This window comes from Poecilia mexicana, unplaced genomic scaffold, assembly GCF_051168715.1.
Source record: "Poecilia mexicana isolate PSO_F unplaced genomic scaffold, ASM5116871v1 scaffold_12, whole genome shotgun sequence".
NCBI lineage: Eukaryota > Metazoa > Chordata > Actinopteri > Cyprinodontiformes > Poeciliidae > Poecilia > Poecilia mexicana.
This window is the reverse complement of record NW_028263381.1, coordinates 22,602,551-22,616,299: the sequence shown is the minus strand read 5'-3', so window position 1 is coordinate 22,616,299 and position 13,749 is coordinate 22,602,551. Positions and strand designations below refer to the sequence as shown.

At 36.5% G+C, this 13,749-nt stretch overlaps 2 protein-coding genes and 1 long non-coding RNA gene across 4 annotated transcripts in view; 1 reads left to right on the top strand and 2 right to left on the bottom strand.

Annotated features, from left to right (window-relative positions):
• The window catches only part of LOC148156088 (NLR family CARD domain-containing protein 3-like), a 434,099-nt gene that overhangs the window by 37,690 nt on the left and 382,660 nt on the right, over positions 1 to 13,749 (bottom strand). The gene's annotated exons all lie outside the window — the stretch shown is intronic.
• Positions 1 to 13,749, top strand: part of LOC148156098 (uncharacterized) — a 369,453-nt gene that overhangs the window by 61,023 nt on the left and 294,681 nt on the right. The gene's annotated exons all lie outside the window — the stretch shown is intronic.
• On the bottom strand, positions 7,323 to 8,287 carry LOC148156115 (ADP-ribose glycohydrolase OARD1-like). Its single transcript, XM_088010636.1, has 4 exons — positions 7,981 to 8,287; positions 7,770 to 7,828; positions 7,566 to 7,678; positions 7,323 to 7,469 (listed from the first exon to the last, which is right to left on the bottom strand). Exons 1-4 carry the CDS (start codon positions 8,165 to 8,167, stop codon positions 7,361 to 7,363), a joined length of 468 nt encoding a protein of 155 aa, XP_087866762.1. The 5' UTR covers positions 8,168 to 8,287; the 3' UTR covers positions 7,323 to 7,360.

Sequence of the window (13,749 nt, the reverse complement as noted above, 5' to 3'; positions counted from 1 at the left end):
ACAGTAGAAAGATGTGTTTCTTGCCAGAAAATTATATCTTGCTTTTCTCTTTTCATCTTTGCAAGGGCTTTACTTCTTTTAATGGGGTTATGTAAGCCATTAACATTAAGAGTAATTACCTTATATTGTCGTTTCACTTCTGTCGTTAACATTCTAACAAAAAAACACTATTATTTCCCATATGCTCTAGCAAACAAGAAGAAGGGGGATCTGCAGAACTATAAGAAAACACATAACATAACATACATGACTTCCAAAGGTGAGGTATCCGTCCACCTACGGTATAGTGAGGAGAGTCCCTAGTGTCCAAGGGGGCTCCTCGTAGTGCTGTCCCACCACTCTCGTCCATCCTGGCAGCACTCTTGGAGAAAACATGCCAGCTCCCAGGTACGCGGTCGTATGTTCTATTCGTACTTTATAGAGGAATCCACCCGTCGGCTATGGTGCGCTGTCATTGCGTCTAAATGCCCCAAGTTTTTCCTGGATGTGTTTCTTTCTCTCTTCCCGGTTCCACCGTCGGGCCCCACCCGCCCTTCCCCGGGAAAGAGTTCCCGGTTTGGGCCGGGTGACATCTCCCGCCGGCACACCGGTCGCCTCAAACATATTCTTCTTCTGCATGTCATCTGACGCTTCCTGTGCGCTATTGTAAATCACAGTGCCGTTCTCGTAATACACACGGAGTCTTGATGGGTACATGGTCTGGAAGCGAACTCCCCTCTCTTTTAAGATCCTCCTCAGGGGGTTGTAAGCTTTACGCTTGGCAAGGATATCACTGGGAAAATCTTGGTCAAAGAACACCCTCTTTCCTCTCAGCTGTATCACCTTCTTACCCCACGCCGAACGAAGTACGCGTTCCTTCGTGGAATATTCCAGAAAGTGCACCACTATGGATCTGGGGTTGGAGCCAACCGGCGGTTTGGGCCCGAGCGACCGGTGGCAACGCTGTATGCCCAGCGTAATGTCCGTGAGGGAGAGTTCGGTTTTTATAAAATTCTCTATGAATTTTTGCAAATTATCACCTTCTTCTCCCTCTATGATCCCATGGATACGGATGTTATTCCTGCGTGAGCGAGCTTCCAGATCTGTAAGGCGTGTTTGGAGGTCTTCTTGTAATTGGAGCGTGTAGCTCAGTACATCTTTGACGTCCATGTTGAATTCCTCCACTTCGGTTATTCGTTGCTCGGCCTCTTCAACTCTGTTCTTTACACCTTTCAGGTCCGTGATAACATCGTCAAGCCGTTTCCCCATCTCTTTTCTGAATTCAGACATTTCTTTTTTTATAAGTCCTGACTGGTCGGTAATTTGTTCTTTGAGGTTTGTCTGAACTTCTTTCAGCTCGGCTAGGATGTTAGCTCCCATAGCTTCCATATCTTTGTCCGCCGTTAGCTTACTGTCATAGGGCGAGTCCTTCGATAAAACTGCGGTTTCTTTCGTTTTTTCTTGCTGAATTCCTCTTGTCTTCCTCTTATTATTCCCCAACATGACATATGAATATCAATAATGATGTTTGATGAGTTATTTTTCGGGGAATAACTCGACCGTCTGGGAGCCCGGAGTTTAAGCTGTTGTTCGTTTCTCCGCCATCCGGAAGTCCCCTGCCTCATACTCTTTAACAGGATATAAGATAACCCGTGGCTAGGTAAGAGGGGATGACATCTGACCCTGCAACCGTTGATGACTGCCTCAGGCAATTCTTCTGAAGGAAAACAACAGTTTAACTGTTTTACTGCAATATTTATGGTAGCACGACTAGTCAGTGCTGACTATGAGTTTGTAATTTCCTTCCTCCGTTCCGAAAACAGTCACTTAAATTTTAAACTCTACAGATACTTTTCTGTAACACCTGCTAGTGTGATATATTTCAGTAAAAGTTCCTCATCTGTAACTGTATTTCTTAAGGATATGTGTCAGGTACTAAACAGGCCTACATGAGGCTATTCAAATTTAACTTTTAGCTTTCTGTAGTTAAAGTGAAAGACAAACTCTAACATCGATCCCTTTCCAGAATTTGTCCTCACATCATTGTGAATGCTACTTTGCTTCAGTCTTTTTTTTTCTGTTGTTGAATCAACACTGATCTTCTCAGTGCTTCATGGTTTCTCCAAAATAGTAAAGGTTGGTACATTTGAAACTCACAGATATTTTTTTTTCTTCAACACTTGCTAGTGTGACACATTTCAGTAAAAGTTTCTCATCTGTAAATGTATTTCTTAAGAATATGTGACAGAGACTAAACAGGCCCAGGTCAGGCTGCTGCTCATATTTATCTTTCAGTTTTCCCCAAACTTTAAAGTTTTTTACACTGTACAACCTCACTCCAAGAGTTGCTCCAACATGGTAAATTGTTTTGTTACCTTTAAAATTATCTACAGCTTTTGTTTCTGACTTATACGCTCTTTGTTTTTTTTTGGCCCTAATGATTCTTTTACTCCATCTGTTATCTAACATGCTTAAGTGCACTAACAAAATATAGTTCACCTGTAGTTGTTAAGGTTCCATTACTAAAAAATTATAAATGATCAATGTGAACCATCAGTCTTAAAATATTTAGTACGATTTCTATTTATTTAGATTTGATGTTTTGATGTGAGCACTTGGATTTCTATCGATTTATTGAATGATGCTCTATGTAAATATTTATCAAACTGAATGATCATTCAGGTTTTATATAGGTTTTTTTTTTCTTTTCATTCAATGTTTGTTGCAGAAATTCAAACATATGTTGGCTATCGACCAACAATTCACTCAGTGAATCTTTGCTTTTTTTTCTCAAGTAGCCCCTCTCACAGAGACTTACTTACATCTTCTGACACCTGGCCCAACTTATAATAACATTAACCAAGTTTGCTGTTGGTACACTTACCTAAAGAATAAAACTCGCTCGCTACACAACCGAGCTCCAAGAGTTGGTCACAACATGGTAAATTGTTTTGTTACCTTTAAAATTATCTACAACTTTATTTTTTCCTTTGTCCTAATGATGCTACATGTTCATTAATGTTCACTAACAGACAGTACACCTCTTGTAACTGATAAGTATATAAATGTGAAGCATCAGTATGCGTTCAAGAAGATCACATCAGTCAGATTTCGTAAAATATCATGAAACTCAAAGGAATCAAAATTATAGTTCACAGAAAGGTAATCTATCCTTTGTTAGGGAGCTTAGACTGAAAGGAATTAATAAAATATACTATGAAAAAATTCAATTTGCAGAATCCTGATAATAAAACTTCAATTGTGAACTGAATGATTAGATTGTATCTAGACACAAAAGAATCAACTGTTAATTAGTAACCATACTGTGGAAATGACCACCAAGATCTGAACAAACAAGAAACTTGACTACCTCAAGAGATTTCACTCGTTGGAGAACGAACCGTCTGACTTTCTTTAGTCGACTAAATTTAATCTTACTAAATTTTTGCTGTAGAGCAAACAGGTACTGAGTTTGAAGTGGATCAGATGCCTCCATCCGTCTGCTAAAGCTAGACTCCGGCCTTCCTCACTGTAAAATAAAACATTCTGCTTAATTAAAGAGTTCAAGTGAACATCACTTCATTCTCATCAACTTGTTTGTACTCATCTTAAACAAGCGGCAGAAACTTTTGAATTTAAAAAAGAAAAAAGATGCTTTATAAGTTAATCTATTTAAGTTCAGTCTGCAACAACTAGAATAAAATAAAAAGTGAACTATTTGAAAGTAGTGAGGATTTTGGGATGGTAAATGTTTAACATTTTAACATACACAGACATTACTCCATTTCTACTCAAGCAAACCAAAAGGTTTGGAACAGAACCACTATGTCAAATAACGACATGCAGTAAATACATGCTGCTGCTGGCAGAAAGTAAAATAAATTTTGCATTGAATAATATTTTGGATGAGTTTAAGAATATTGTTTGCCAAAATCACACAATGTAACTACACTTGTCTTTTACACGTTGCAGTAATTGAATCTTTTGGGGCAATTGGTTTGGATAAATTTAAGTAACTACAACCTATTTTCCTGCTCCACATACTTGGCTAGCAATTTTCCAGTTAGCTTCCCAGTCTGAACTTCTGCACAACGTCTCGATTCAGTCAAATCTTCTATCCTGTATCTCCTGTACTCTGATATTCTACTACATCCACTCTGTGAATGCTTTGCTTGCTGGTCTTCTTCATGCTTTGAATGCAGTATCTGGTTTCTCTTACTTTAACCCGCCCAACATGCAGCTGATTGGCATGTTAGCCTTTCCATTCCCTCCCAGTGAGGCGGTGCTTCACAAAGCAAGCTGTTTGTCAAACTGTTGATCTCCCTCAGAAGATGAGAAGACACGGTGACTGAGTTTTAGACACTAGTAGCCAGCAGCTCATGCAGCTTTTTACTAAACGGCAGTCCTAAAAGTATATGTCTTTAAATTATGAATAAATACGTACAATTTCATAATTATTCGATCCAGCGGTTATAGAAGTTTGGTAATATTGTTGTTTCTTAATGTCAGTGTTTCTGCTACTGGAGTGAGACAGTAAGAAGACAAGGAACAGGGTTAAATGAGGATTTAGAAATAAAACTACAAAGATGATAGTTGTATTTACTGGGAGAAAGGCTATGACTAGTTATCAGGACAGAATGAGACCCATAAAACTGTTGGGTCCATATGATCCAAGGAGTGAACCGGTCATCTTCTCCAACAATTTATTACCCTTTAGGAACTACGTTTGGACACCAGGAGCAGGAACATCACAACATCCTTATATCAGTGATTTAAAACCATTTCTAATTTCTGATACCATACGGCAGGCTGCAAAGTTGTGCATGAATGTAAAAGTAATTTATTTTCTTCACTGATAGAAAAGTGTAACGTGTTTATTATGAGTAGGATTAACTGAGCTGAAAGAAAACAAAGAAAAAGGAGAAATATTCATTGATACAGAACCGAATCAGCAAATATGAACTTAGGAAACTATTGAAACCTTCAAGAACCTTATGTTGTGTAAGATATTTAAGAAAATAATAGTGAAACCGTCCCCATGAGTTACTTTATTTGGCTGTTATCTCTAAAATATGTTACTTTTTATGTTGAACACCAGACACATCTCACCTCTTTCCCACAGTTTTTCACTTAGTTCCACGACTGCAGTGGATTTTATAGTCAGTGTTAAAAGCAGCACAGAGTCTGAAGCGATGGAGGAAATTTACGTCAACATGGAACCTGTTGGACAAACTGCATCTAACCACACAGGTAAGAATAAAGTTACAGAAAAATCTGGTATGTATTTAATTACATTTTGCTAAGGTTCAGGTTTTCGTTAAGGTTCGAACAGCTCCAAAGAGAGGCTCTGCCTCTGTGTGGCTTTGGGAATCCTGAATGTTTTACTTTTGGCTGAACTCATCGCCATCAGTGTACGCAGTGAGTCTTCTTCTAGTCATCTTAAAGATGAGTACATTTTAATACAGTAAATTTTATGTTTCTGTGATAAAAATGTCATCGGCTCTTCTGAAATCAAACTGACCAAATAACAAGGTTTTGAAAAGTATAAAGCTTGGTGTCTCAAAGTGTTGCAGAGGTGAATCTGTGTTACATGAGTTTGATTCTTTTTCAGCATTTGTTGCCATTTAGGTTAGCATGTCTTTAATATCTCCTCTTTTTCCACTATTTACCCAACGATTTATTGTTCAGTGTTGCCTCAGTTTAAGTTCTACAGCCATAACCAAAATCATAAAACTATTTTATAAGTCTTAAGTGAAAATTCGATGCGACTTTTATTTTTGCAAACATGCTTGTTGATTTTTTTTTCCAGCTCAAGACATGACAGCAGATTTTTCTGACATTAGTAACTTTCTGACTGAGCAGAACAGCGACAGCAAGTTTCCCTCCACAAACGATAACTTCACTGAAACGACTCCACGAGCTGAAGAGACTTCAAGGTTTGTCAAAACTTTTAAAACATTTGGATCTCATTAACATGTCTAAAACCTTTTCCCCTCTGAATTGTAGAGTATAACTAATAACTTTCCTTTTGTGGCTAAATGAATATAATGTAAATGAACAACTTTTATTTTAATTTATTAAGTACTGTATCATTTGTGTGCTCTAAAAACAATGTAAAAGAAGCAAAACTTTTTTTTTCTTACAGAACGGACAAACATCAGTTGTTCCTGTTAATTCAGGGGCTGCAGAAGAAGAGAGGAGCAGATCCAGTAGAGATTTATGATTAGGATTTGTGTTCGGTGTGATATTATTTACCAACAATCATGTAGCTTATTAGTATGGTGTTACATAAAACCTAAAGATAAAATGTACACTTGTTGCGACTTATAAAGCAACAATTTTACCGGTTGTACTCTTTCTTGTTAAAAACTCTGACTTGATAAACAAACGTTGGAGGATGGTTGGTTGTGGGGAGAATCGGTTCAGCATGAGGCTTTCTGATTGTGTCTTAATGTGACTTTTACTACGAGACTTTATGGAACTCCATTGGTGCCCAGTAATAAAGAAACAAAGAAAGAAGGTAGCATACGTACATGTTGGTTCCCCTGAAAATATGGATAAAATCAGTCATTACAGGGTAAAAGTAATTTGAAGAGGGGGGAAGCATATAAACAAGTCAAGTCAATAACAAGTCAATAACATGATGCAATCCACATTTTTAACTCGGATGACTTAACTTTTTTTTTTTACTGTCTTAAATAATACATTTAAATTGCTGCACTGTTAAGTAGAATGGAAATGACTTTTTTGTAAATTGTCTTAAGATTACCTATTGTAAATTAGTGTTATATAAATCAAATTGTATTATGAAAGGTTTTAATTTGCCCAACGGACTGGACTGAAGAAAAATGATGAGCAATGGTTGATGAAAGCAAAAATTGGTATTTTTTGGTAACATCAAAAGTTCATTTTTGAGGTCAAACTAAAAATATGTACATTACTTTCCAATACATTTTTCCACATACCATGGCCTGGTGTCTGAGCAGATGAAGGTCATCCCTATTGTCAGAAACCGTGATGTTAAGTTTGACTTACGAACCAGTTTTCAAAGACACTAGTCATAATATCCTGTTCGGCATAATTCACAGTACACAAAGTCTAAACAGTCTAAAAACAAACATAAGAATCACCATAAAGTCATGACCTAAAAACGCTTGTGAAAACATTCTTGCTCCTGAATATGCAAAGTTTGCAATAAGTTTTGCATTAAATCAATGGCAGGAAACTGAGTTGTCATTATGGTACTTTTATTTGAAGAACTTTTATTCCTTAGATAATAGTGCTGCAGGAGGAGGTTCAATATTTAGAACCTTGTAAATATATAATGTTGTATTTACCCCCATATTCCACCCTCATTTGTTTATTTTACATCAATGGGATGTTAAATGGGCAGGCTGTACACTGTGATGGAGATATTTGTGTCTTTAAAGACCTGTTCCAGGATTTTTGACACCTCTGACCACTGCAGCTTGTCCAGGCCACAGCCGATTCTGAGGGGTAGACACAAGACAAACAATTATTTCCAATATAGAAGAAGATTTAAGGATATACGTCACAGTTATGTATCCACAGTTGTTCCTACAAACCGGGGTATTGATATCCTATTGACACCATTTTGTAAGCAGTGAGACTTCATGTCTTCCAGACTCTGTCTCAGGCTGTCATATGTCGGTTTCTGGCTGGCTTTTTTCTTTGTGATCTGAGACACATAATAGGAAAGATACAGTTACCAGATTGAATAATGAACCAACTCTGGTCCTATGCAGTATAATTAACCATGGTATGTTTACCAGATAGTAGATGAAACGTTGGTCATGTGCCAGTACAGCACACTGCCCTGGCAGCTTCTCTGTTAGGACATACATAATAAATTTTTTTTAAATAAAATAAAAAAAAGGATATGATTTAGTACCTACTGTTGAAATCATACATTTCAACGAAGTGCATAAACATGAAACACTTTTTTCCCAAACAAAGACTTGAGTAACTAGTCTGACTCACTCTGCTCCTTTAACTCTGAGACTCGGCCAAACTTCTTCTTGAACATCACCGCTATGCCTGCTCCCATGCGACAGTCTTCACTGATGCAGTGGGCCAAGGATTCATCCCGAGGGCAGGAGAACAAATCTCCAGTGATATACTTCAATGTCCAGCTGGTTGATTGGTAGAGTTTCTCAGTTTTGCACATGTTGATACTCTCTTCAAGCAGGACTTGGAGAAAACTATAACAATAAAGTACCGAGTTCGTAACAGCGGTTACTAAAGCCTTGGTTAACTCCTCTCCATCTACCCCAACACTTGGCTGTGTCACTCTGTACCTTAAAGCACCACCCACTTTAGCCGATTTTTTTTCCCCCCCACATTTTAATTTTCCTGAGCCATATTCAGGAGCAAGAATGTTTTCACAAGCGTTTTTAGGTCATGACTTTATGGTGATTCTTATGTTTGTTTTTAGACTGTTTAGACTTTGAGTACTGTGAATTATGCCGAACAGGATATTATGACTAGTGTCTTTGAAAACTGGTTCGTAAGTCAAACTTAACATCACGGTTTCTGACAATAGGGATGACCTTCACCTGCTCAGACACCAGGCCATGGTATGTGGAAAAATGTATTGGAAAGTAATGTACATATTTTTAGTTTGACCTCAAAAATGAACTTTTGATGTTACCAAAAAATACCAATTTTTGCTTTCATCAACCATTGCTCATCATTTTTCTTCAGTCCAGTCCGTTGGGCAAATTAAAACCTTTCATAATACAATTTGATTTATATAACACTAATTTACAATAGGTAATCTTAAGACAATTTACAAAAAAGTCATTTCCATTCTACTTAACAGTGCAGCAATTTAAATGTATTATTTAAGACAGTAAAAAAAAAAGTTAAGTTATCCGAGTTAAAAATGTGGATTGCATCATGTTATTGACTTGACTTGTTTATATGCTTCCCCCCTCTTCAAATTACTTTTACCCTGTAATGACTGATTTTATCCATATTTTCAGGGGAACCAACATGTACGTATGCTACCTTCTTTCTTTGTTTCTTTATTACTGGGCACCAATGGAGTTCCATAAAGTCTCGTAGTAAAAGTCACATTAAGACACAATCAGAAAGCCTCATGCTGAACCGATTCTCCCCACAACCAACCATCCTCCAACGTTTGTTTATCAAGTCAGAGTTTTTAACAAGAAAGAGTACAACCGGTAAAATTGTTGCTTTATAAGTCGCAACAAGTGTACATTTTATCTTTAGGTTTTATGTAACACCATACTAATAAGCTACATGATTGTTGGTAAATAATATCACACCGAACACAAATCCTAATCATAAATCTCTACTGGATCTGCTCCTCTCTTCTTCTGCAGCCCCTGAATTAACAGGAACAACTGATGTTTGTCCGTTCTGTAAGAAAAAAAAAGTTTTGCTTCTTTTACATTGTTTTTAGAGCACACAAATGATACAGTACTTAATAAATTAAAATAAAAGTTGTTCATTTACATTATATTCATTTAGCCACAAAAGGAAAGTTATTAGTTATACTCTACAATTCAGAGGGGAAAAGGTTTTAGACATGTTAATGAGATCCAAATGTTTTAAAAGTTTTGACAAACCTTGAAGTCTCTTCAGCTCGTGGAGTCGTTTCAGTGAAGTTATCGTTTGTGGAGGGAAACTTGCTGTCGCTGTTCTGCTCAGTCAGAAAGTTACTAATGTCAGAAAAATCTGCTGTCATGTCTTGAGCTGGAAAAAAAAATCAACAAGCATGTTTGCAAAAATAAAAGTCGCATCGAATTTTCACTTAAGACTTATAAAATAGTTTTATGATTTTGGTTATGGCTGTAGAACTTAAACTGAGGCAACACTGAACAATAAATCGTTGGGTAAATAGTGGAAAAAGAGGAGATATTAAAGACATGCTAACCTAAATGGCAACAAATGCTGAAAAAGAATCAAACTCATGTAACACAGATTCACCTCTGCAACACTTTGAGACACCAAGCTTTATACTTTTCAAAACCTTGTTATTTGGTCAGTTTGATTTCAGAAGAGCCGATGACATTTTTATCACAGAAACATAAAATTTACTGTATTAAAATGTACTCATCTTTAAGATGACTAGAAGAAGACTCACTGCGTACACTGATGGCGATGAGTTCAGCCAAAAGTAAAACATTCAGGATTCCCAAAGCCACACAGAGGCAGAGCCTCTCTTTGGAGCTGTTCGAACCTTAACGAAAACCTGAACCTTAGCAAAATGTAATTAAATACATACCAGATTTTTCTGTAACTTTATTCTTACCTGTGTGGTTAGATGCAGTTTGTCCAACAGGTTCCATGTTGACGTAAATTTCCTCCATCGCTTCAGACTCTGTGCTGCTTTTAACACTGACTATAAAATCCACTGCAGTCGTGGAACTAAGTGAAAAACTGTGGGAAAGAGGTGAGATGTGTCTGGTGTTCAACATAAAAAGTAACATATTTTAGAGATAACAGCCAAATAAAGTAACTCATGGGGACGGTTTCACTATTATTTTCTTAAATATCTTACACAACATAAGGTTCTTGAAGGTTTCAATAGTTTCCTAAGTTCATATTTGCTGATTCGGTTCTGTATCAATGAATATTTCTCCTTTTTCTTTGTTTTCTTTCAGCTCAGTTAATCCTACTCATAATAAACACGTTACACTTTTCTATCAGTGAAGAAAATAAATTACTTTTACATTCATGCACAACTTTGCAGCCTGCCGTATGGTATCAGAAATTAGAAATGGTTTTAAATCACTGATATAAGGATGTTGTGATGTTCCTGCTCCTGGTGTCCAAACGTAGTTCCTAAAGGGTAATAAATTGTTGGAGAAGATGACCGGTTCACTCCTTGGATCATATGGACCCAACAGTTTTATGGGTCTCATTCTGTCCTGATAACTAGTCTTTCTCCCAGTAAATACAACTATCATCTTTGTAGTTTTATTTCTAAATCCTCGTTTAACCCTGTTCCTTGTCTTCTTACTGTCTCACTCCAGTAGCAGAAACACTGACATTAAGAAACAACAATATTACCAAACTTCTATAACCGCTGGATCGAATAATTATGAAATTGTACGTATTTATTCATAATTTAAAGACATATACTTTTAGGACTGCCGTTTAGTAAAAAGCTGCATGACCTGGCTGCTAGTGTCTAAAACTCAGTCACCATGTCTTCTCATCTTCTGAGGGAGATCAACAGTTTGACAAACAGCTTGCTTTGTGAAGCACCGCCTCACTGGGAGGGAATGGAAAGGCTAACATGCCAATCAGCTGCATGTTGGGCGGGTTAAAGTAAGAGAAACCAGATACTGCATTCAAAGCATGAAGAAGACCAGCAAGCAAAGCATTCACAGAGTGGATGTAGTAGAATATCAGAGTACAGGAGATACAGGATAGAAGATTTGACTGAATCGAGACGTTGTGCAGAAGTTCAGACTGGGAAGCTAACTGGAAAATTGCTAGCCAAGTATGTGGAGCAGGAAAATAGGTTGTAGTTACTTAAATTTATCCAAACCAATTGCCCCAAAAGATTCAATTACTGCAACGTGTAAAAGACAAGTGTAGTTACATTGTGTGATTTTGGCAAACAATATTCTTAAACTCATCCAAAATATTATTCAATGCAAAATTTATTTTACTTTCTGCCAGCAGCAGCATGTATTTACTGCATGTCGTTATTTGACATAGTGGTTCTGTTCCAAACCTTTTGGTTTGCTTGAGTAGAAATGGAGTAATGTCTGTGTATGTTAAAATGTTAAACATTTACCACCCAAAATCCTCACTACTTTCAAATAGTTCACTTTTTATTTTATTCTAGTTGTTGCAGACTGAACTTAAATTAGATTAACTTATAAAGCATCTTTTTTCTTTTTTAAATTCAAAAGTTTCTGCCGCTTGTTTAAGATGAGTACAAACAAGTTGATGAGAATGAAGTGATGTTCACTTGAACTCTTTAATTAAGCAGAATGTTTTATTTTACAGTGAGGAAGGCCGGAGTCTAGCTTTAGCAGACGGCTGGAGGCATCTGATCCACTTCAAACTCAGTACCTGTTTGCTCTACAGCAAAAATTTGGTAAGATTAAATTTAGTCGACTAAAGAAAGTCAGACGGTTCGTTCTCCAACGAGTGAAATCTCTTGAGGTAGTCAAGTTTCTTGTTTGTTCAGATCTTGGTGGTCATTTCCACAGTATGGTTACTAATTAACAGTTGATTCTTTTGTGTCTAGATACAATCTAATCATTCAGTTCACAATTGAAGTTTTATTATCAGGATTCTGCAAATTGAATTTTTTCATAGTATATTTTATTAATTCCTTTCAGTCTAAGCTCCCTAACAAAGGATAGATTACCTTTCTGTGAACTATAATTTTGATTCCTTTGAGTTTCATGATATTTTACGAAATCTGACTGATGTGATCTTCTTGAACGCATACTGATGCTTCACATTTATATACTTATCAGTTACAAGAGGTGTACTGTCTGTTAGTGAACATTAATGAACATGTAGCATCATTAGGACAAAGGAAAAAATAAAGTTGTAGATAATTTTAAAGGTAACAAAACAATTTACCATGTTGTGACCAACTCTTGGAGCTCGGTTGTGTAGCGAGCATGTTTTATTCTTTAGGTAAGTGTACCAACAGCAAACTTGGTTAATGTTATTATAAGTTGGGCCAGGTGTCAGAAGATGTAAGTAAGTCTCTGTGAGAGGGGCTACTTGAGAAAAAAAAGCAAAGATTCACTGAGTGAATTGTTGGTCGATAGCCAGCATACGTTTGAATTTCTGCAACAAACATTGAATGAAAAGAAAAAAAAAACCTATATAAAACCTGAATGATCATTCAGTTTGATAAATATTTACATAGAGCATCATTCAATAAATCGATAGAAATCCAAGTGCTCACATCAAAACATCAAATCTAAATAAATAGAAATCGTACTAAATATTTTAAGACTGATGGTTCACATTGATCATTTATAATTTTTTAGTAATGGAACCTTAACAACTACAGGTGAACTATATTTTGTTAGTGCACTTAAGCATGTTAGATAACAGATGGAGTAAAAGAATCATTAGGGCCAAAAAAAAACAAAGAGCGTATAAGTCAGAAACAAAAGCTGTAGATAATTTTAAAGGTAACAAAACAATTTACCATGTTGGAGCAACTCTTGGAGTGAGGTTGTACAGTGTAAAAAACTTTAAAGTTTGGGGAAAACTGAAAGATAAATATGAGCAGCAGCCTGACCTGGGCCTGTTTAGTCTCTGTCACATATTCTTAAGAAATACATTTACAGATGAGAAACTTTTACTGAAATGTGTCACACTAGCAAGTGTTGAAGAAAAAAAAATATCTGTGAGTTTCAAATGTACCAACCTTTACTATTTTGGAGAAACCATGAAGCACTGAGAAGATCAGTGTTGATTCAACAACAGAAAAAAAAAGACTGAAGCAAAGTAGCATTCACAATGATGTGAGGACAAATTCTGGAAAGGGATCAATGTTAGAGTTTGTCTTTCACTTTAACTACAGAAAGCTAAAAGTTAAATTTGAGCAGCCTCACATAGACCTGTTTACTACCTGACACATATCCTTAAGAAATACAGTTACAGATGAGGAACTTTTACTGAAATATATCACACTAGCAGGTGTTACAGAAAAGTATCTGTAGAGTTTAAAATTTAAGTGACTGTTTTCGGAACGGAGGAAGGAAATTACAAACTCATAGTCAGCACTGACTA